Source organism: Drosophila willistoni (assembly GCF_018902025.1).
Source record: "Drosophila willistoni isolate 14030-0811.24 chromosome 2L unlocalized genomic scaffold, UCI_dwil_1.1 Seg196, whole genome shotgun sequence".
Taxonomy (NCBI): Eukaryota; Metazoa; Arthropoda; class Insecta; order Diptera; family Drosophilidae; genus Drosophila; species Drosophila willistoni.
In genome coordinates this window covers 7,709,825-7,716,714 of record NW_025814048.1, presented here as the reverse complement: position 1 = coordinate 7,716,714, position 6,890 = coordinate 7,709,825, and the positions used below count along the sequence as shown (strand labels likewise).

General features: G+C 35.3%; 1 protein-coding gene across 3 annotated transcripts in view; it reads right to left on the bottom strand.

The window, feature by feature from the left end:
- Positions 1 to 4,955, bottom strand: part of LOC6640555 (mitochondrial sodium/calcium exchanger protein) — a 69,865-nt gene extending 64,910 nt beyond the window's left edge. The window contains exons 1-6 of one of the 3 annotated variants that reach the window (XM_047010235.1): positions 4,821 to 4,954; positions 4,536 to 4,756; positions 3,649 to 4,484; positions 2,599 to 2,708; positions 2,300 to 2,534; positions 2,073 to 2,243 (exon numbers count right to left, since the gene is read on the bottom strand). In XM_047010235.1, coding sequence (XP_046866191.1) covers positions 2,073 to 2,243; positions 2,300 to 2,534; positions 2,599 to 2,708; positions 3,649 to 4,484; positions 4,536 to 4,756; positions 4,821 to 4,871 — 1,624 coding nt within the window. In that variant the 5' untranslated portion in view covers positions 4,872 to 4,954. Of the gene's footprint in view, positions 1 to 1,941; positions 2,244 to 2,299; positions 2,535 to 2,598; positions 2,709 to 3,648; positions 4,485 to 4,535; positions 4,757 to 4,820 lie in introns of those variants that run through there. The other 2 variants (XM_047010234.1, XM_023174760.2) reach the window with 2 other exon arrangements.
- Between the last annotated feature and the right edge of the window lie 1,935 nt (positions 4,956 to 6,890).

Sequence of the window (6,890 nt, the reverse complement as noted above, 5' to 3'; positions counted from 1 at the left end):
CTTGTAAAATATGCACTCAAAAGTATGCCATAGAAAAAACAGTTTTTAGAATGCTCTGCTAATAAAAAAAAATTGTCCTTGCTTAATAAAATATTTGTTAAAATTCGTTTTGTTTTAAACAAAATCGTTCGACTACCTATAGCAAATTCTACATAGTCAAAGCGTAATATATTATATAAAAAACAATAAAAACTTAAAACACTTTTTCATGCATGTGCTAATTTTGGTCGAGAAATTGTTTTTACTTTTCAGGTTAAAAAAAAACAGTAAGCAATATAGTTTTTTTAAGGCTCTTGGGTTAATAAATAACAAAACCCAATTACAAATCTCTACCCAAAAGCGACCCCTTTAGACACACCCATGTACAAATTCCAACTGCTGCTACTGCCAGGACAAAGTTGTGAGGCTCTAACTTATTCACGCCAATGTTTGCCGCCTGGCAAGGAGAAGGCAAAAAAGGATTTTAACTATGTAAATGGTACAATTTAACCGCCTCGCTGAGTTCCACTCACAGGCTGTGTTTACTGTAGCTTCTGTTGGTTGCTGTGTGTTTCTGTTTGTTTGTTTGCCAGTTTCGTTTTGTCTCCCAAATGACTTTGTGCATTAAAAAATTGTTAATGCTCCCGCTGACCGGTCAGTTTATTGGGCCATTTTGGGGCCGGTGGCACTTTCCGTTTTTAACTCCTACTTTTTCGCCTACCCTTCGCCTCGAGTAGAGCCATTTATAATGCAAGAGAGCGTTGCATACCTTCAGGCGCAGTAGTCAGACACTGTTAAGTGGTTCCCCCGTGTAAGTGTGAGTAAGGACTTTTTTTTTTATTTTACTTCCTCTGCCTGAGACATCCACTAATGCAACAAATAAATCATAATAAGAAATAGCCACGGTCTGGCACAATATTTTATTATATTTAGAAACTTTTGGCTTGAAGAAAAAAATTCTAGTCTATTTATACCCTTTATCCTGTTGGCTTGAATGGCTTATTAGGTTTAGTGCCTCTGCCAAGTGTGATGGAAGTTGGTAGATATATAGATTCTATATAATTTATATATATATTTTTGATCCTAATAGATGATATTTAAATATATCTGTTTCAAAACTCAAAGTTTGAAACGGAATTTTCCTGCAAAATTTGAATTTCACTGGTTGAATTAAGGTCAACACCAAAAGGGCATCTCAAGGTCGACTTTTTGTTATAATCTATGCATTTTTTTTTTACCACTTTTTGTGTTGAAAACTTTTACTGACCAGCAAGAGATTGTCCAAATTTATTGCATTTTTTTTCATCTGTCAGATTATATGCGATTGTTGAATTATAATTTCCCATAAAAATGCAAAAAAAAAGTACTCCACAAAAATAAGGACTCGACAGCTGAATGACAATGGCTCTAATAAAATTAATAGACTGTGACAGACACACCACATACACACACACACACACACACACACAACACTCAAAGTGCTCAGAGTTCAGAGCACATGCGAAATGAAACCTTAAGAATTTCATACTCATACGTTACGCTGAATGGCTTTTGTATGACAGTCAGACAGATAGTCTGAGGGGGATGGGGAGGGGAGGGTAGGGGTGTACAACATTTCTGATAAAAATGTCAACGGCGAAGCTGCTTAACCATAATGCCCAAAGAGGCGAATCGGATTGAATGGCATTTAATGGGTCAACAAACGCATTAGTGTGCCAACAGCAGCAGCAGGAGGAGGAGCAGGAGGTGGTGAAACCATCCACAAGTGGGCCAATACAACAACGTATGCCATGGAAGGATTCAACCATTACATTGTTTCATATTTTTATGCCCCAACATAAATCAATTCAATTGCGTATACCAAAAGTCAATGCGATGCGATGTGATAAATGGCCAGAAAAAAAAAAACAACACAGGAGAAACTCAACTGAACGAAACAAAAATTGTTATAATATATTAAAAGTTCGAATTAACTTTTTTTTTTTGTTATACAACCGAAAAAATCTTATCCTTTGTATAAGAATGTATGATCTCGTTTTCACATAAAACGCAATAGAGAACAAATATTAAATATAAAACAAAATTAAATATACCAATCGATCGACGACCATAAAAATCATAGGATAATGACCAGATCAATGTGCTTGTCAATGTGCCAATGAGAAAGACATAGGCATTCGCGCCAAAGGATGTCTTCTCCATATTCTCCTCACGCAATTGCATGCTATGCAAAGTCATCGATAGACCCGTGGATATAATGAAAGCTTTAATAGATATAAGAGTAAATTGTTCCCCGTATATTGAAAATATTTCAACTTACAAAAGAAAGGACCACCATAGCAGGCAGCAAATGCCATGGCGGAATAACCATGAGCAGCCAATGTTAGATTCGTCACCAAAGTGCTCAATGAAGTGCCCCAACAGGATATTGTGGCAGCTATAAAACCTTCCGATAAACCCAAAAACATTCCCACCACTTTCATGGCCTCAGTCATCTCAATAGTGCAATGATAGATCATGAACATGGAACCAAAACCGCCCACAAAAAGATATATCTGCAAGGTAATGGTTTGGATTTCCATGAGATTTGGATTATGACATTCTTTTTTTTTAACTTACGACATGAAAACGTGGTGGAACATCTGTGCGTGAGCGAAAAAATGCCAAAAGGGCTAATGGCACTGTTATTAAAACCATCAATGCTTGCCAAGGTGTATATTTTATAAAGACTGCAAAAATATAGAAATAAAAGGAGATAAAAATGTAGCAGAGAAACCTCTGAAACTTCATTCAAAACATCCGGCCTTACTCTCCGTATTTCCCCAAAACAGTTTTTCCTCTTAGTTTTCTAGTCTTATAATGGTTGGAACTTGGTAAGCAGACAGAGGTGAAAGAAAAGTGGGGACCCTTTTTTGTTAGGTCTGGAAGTGGAGTGGAGTGGAAGGCAGAGATAATGAAGAGAAAACTATCTACAATATATATTTACAGTCCGTTAAAGAAACGAACTTTTTAAATTGTTCTAGCTAACTGATCTATTGGAGGGAAAATCGTGCATTTTGGAGGGAAAATCATTCTTTGGTAATTGGACCTGTTTCATAGGTAAAATCTTGGTGAAACTTTTATCATTTCACCCTCCGAGGATCTTCCACTGGCTCTATGGCTATTTCAAAAGATAGTTATCTTCAGACTCTGGGGTAATATTGATCTTCCAATCGAGATAGTGACAGTGCAGTCCACTGAGTGGAAACTGTAGCAAAGTTTGGAATAACGGGACATTTGGTGTCCTTAAATCCGCCTAAGGAAGATATTTACTTTACGAATACTTCACATAGTAATTTTAACGATTATATTCGCAAATAATCATCTATGGTGATGATTATACAGAGGAGTAATTTGGGGAGTCTCTAAACACTTATCGAAAACTCGATCTTTTAGTCGTGCCTAGTAAGTCACAGAGATAGTCTTTAAACTTTTTAAAAGTCATTCTACTAACAAAATGCCTCTAACGTGAATTACTAGATTTTTAAGCCGAATATATTGATCTTATGTCAGTTTCATCTTCAAAAGTAGGACCTAAACTAGTGATTTTTCTAGCTCTATGATCATATTACTATAAATGCATATTACTTTCCCTTCTACTTGTTTATAGAATATATTATTTCTACTTACGTGCCATGGTTGGAAATAATGGAGCAATCACAATATGTATACAATTTAGCAACTTGGACCAGCCATGACGAGCGTGCTCTACATTGAAAACCGGGATCAGAAGTTGACATATCAAGACCAATGGAGATACAAGAATTAGAAATATACGCAATGGACCATTCGAATTCACCCACACTTCCTCATCGATGGGCTGAATGGCCAAAAAAAAATCATCGACCAAGTTCAAATTCTTTGGATTATCCACTTTGTAGTCCGCCGTGCGAGTGGCTGTCTCATTGACACTCGTCTGGGTCATCCGCGATGTGGTGGCCATTAGAGATCTACGCGGCAATAGACGAACATTCGACTTTGACTTGTTATTCAAAGACTTGGTATTCGATGAGGAGCGTTGAGATAAACGAGTGAAATGGGATTTAGTATTCAAAATGACCAGCGTCTTATTATCATCATCTCGTTGTAGATAACCATCGGCTATGGTTATGCCAAGATAGACAAAATAAATCGATAATATTCCAATCGAAGTCCAGACCGACACCTCTGTTTCAGTGGCAAATAAATACTCGACCAGCATAATGCCAAATATGAAGAATAAGATATCACGTAAAGTGCTATATTTAGCCAACTGCGAAGGATATAGATAGCAAATGAGTCCACCAGTGACCAACATGGCAAATAAAGCAGATGCCAAGCTGCTTGTAAAGATCAAAGACTGAGAGTTACTACTCAAATTGGAAGATAAATCTGAAATGGTATTGCCAAAGGCAAGTAAAGTCACTCCAGTTGTATGCTCATTCATTCGCAGACTTTTGGCAATTGATTTCAAAGCAGGACTGAAACTGTAAACAAATAATCAGAAATATCCAAAGGATAATCTTCCCCTTACTTACTATTTATCAGCCACTATGGCTACGATCAGTAAATAGACAACACAAAGCAATGACAAAGCGATAATTGCCAACAATTCTTGTGTACTATTTTGGACACCCAAACCGCATTCAATGAATATCAAATAATTAATTAAATTGCCCATATTAACACATGTCTTGGTGGATGTTACATATTTACATCTCATGCCATAGGGCACAATTTTAACATTCGAACAGCTTAACTAAACGAGGGGCGGGGTAGGGAAGTGATTTTAAACGATCTGTGGTACATAATTCTTTACTTACATATTCTTTGTGATCCTCAAAGGCTTGTAATATTTCGTTTTTTATCGGCATTATTTATAAATTCGTATTAAGTTTTCTTAGGTATTATGTTATTATTGAGTAAAATTATTGAAAACTATTTTCAACTAACTTAATTATAGTTACAAAACCAACTTGGCCTACTACAATGTTGTACAAAAAGGACAATATAATTCATAGAGATACAAACAAATAGTGAATTTTATATACGCTTAATACTAAACCAAAAAAAGTAGAGAAACTGAATTATAGATTCTAAAGATATTCAAGAATCTTCCAAAAAAGAGTTTCTTCTCTATAGTCTATAACGCTGCTTGGAAATCTCCTGCAAATGTTTAGTTTACATATTTTTAAGTCCCCTTTACCTTCAGTCGGTCTGAAACAATTCTATAAATTAGTATGTTCTTACTCCCAATATATTTTTTAAATTATAGAATTGGTTGGATGTTTGTGACACGAAAAAGAGAAGTTTCCGACATCAAAAAGTTCATTAGAAGCTGTGTTGATATAGTCATATCATATCTGTATAAGTAGATAGTTATCTCTTAAGCTAAAGGCTATCAGGATAAAACTTTCTATTTAAGCTTTTCATTTCTGCAGGTAGGTCAAGTTTGAAGGATTTTTTGTTCAGCTTACTTTAACAGGATTAAAAATCTCGAAGAGTAAAACCATTTTTTTTTAAGTTTTTAAGCCAAAACTTGGCATACTGTGGACTACTCCAAATACAGAGAGAGAAAGGGAAGATACTTGCTTTGAATTAGTTTATAAATCCTATTTTTTGATGGGCGATAATTTGACTCTCTATAAGGTATCTGATTGTTATCCGATAAAAAACTTAATACGACTGATAATTTAATTCATAATTCAAATAAGACTTCAATTAGTAACGTAAAATGACGCCAATGACGTTTTTTTTTTTTATTTGAATTTTCTTTTAAGATTTGTCATTACTAAGACAATTAATAAATTGCATAGTCACGTTGTAGTCACATTGATGGGGATGTGGAACATCATTAGAGGATTAGGAAAGAAAAGGAAGACCATTGAAAGGCGGGGACGCCTTGAAGGGGTTCAAGGAGTAACAAATTTTGTATCTTCATGTATCATAATATTATATATATAGAAGTAAGATAAAAGGGTCCATTGGTCTCTTTCTTGGAATATTTTCTGCGGCCACGAGACTATGTGTCGTATACCCAATTTCCCCTGGAGTTGAATTTTCTGAATTAGCATTTCCTTAATATTCTCTACAGCTTTAGGACTTCCTGACGTATACGCAATTTCGTTTGCATCTGAAATTTAAGTCTCTGATATAGCAGTAAGCCTTTGTCTTTAATAAATTCCAACAAAATGGTTAAGCTAATGAACGATGGGCTAGTCTTTGTTTTTGGTTTTTTCGATTTTTGCAAAATTCAACAATTCTTTGCTTTTGAGTTTCCATTCGACCACAAAGTGAAGTATTCAGTTCTGTGTTTTTGCATCTGTTCAACTGTTGACCAAGATGATTTGTTGTTACTATACAAGCAATTGACTCATCGTTCCTCCATCAGCTGCATTCAACATCCATACGTTCATAACATTGACTTATTGAAAATGCATGAAAACCAATGCCAAACTGAAAATGTATCTCTTCAATGTATCTGATATTCCAAATTGCAACAGATAGAGAGAGACAAGAGGAGGAGCATTTCAAACTGTGTCAACGTGTGGTATACTCTACATGTTCCTCCCAGTGTGTTTTTGATACATTTGACAAACGAAACTTATTGTAAGTCAAATGGGAATTTGCATGTCCTTGTTTTTGTTGTTGTTGCTGTTTGCAGATGGCATTTGCATTTTTACTGCAAATTTGAAATCGATTTCATGTGTTTTCTTGTAGAAACTCTCGTTTTGGTTTACATGTCAATTTAGAAAGGCAAAAACACAGAAAACAAAAAAAAAAGGCTCGAGTGCATTTTATTGGCCCTGTTGTTGTTTCTCCCAATGACAATGATAAAGTCGTATGTGCAATGTTGTTGTCTCTAAGTATTGGGTTATTCGATTTTATGTTGT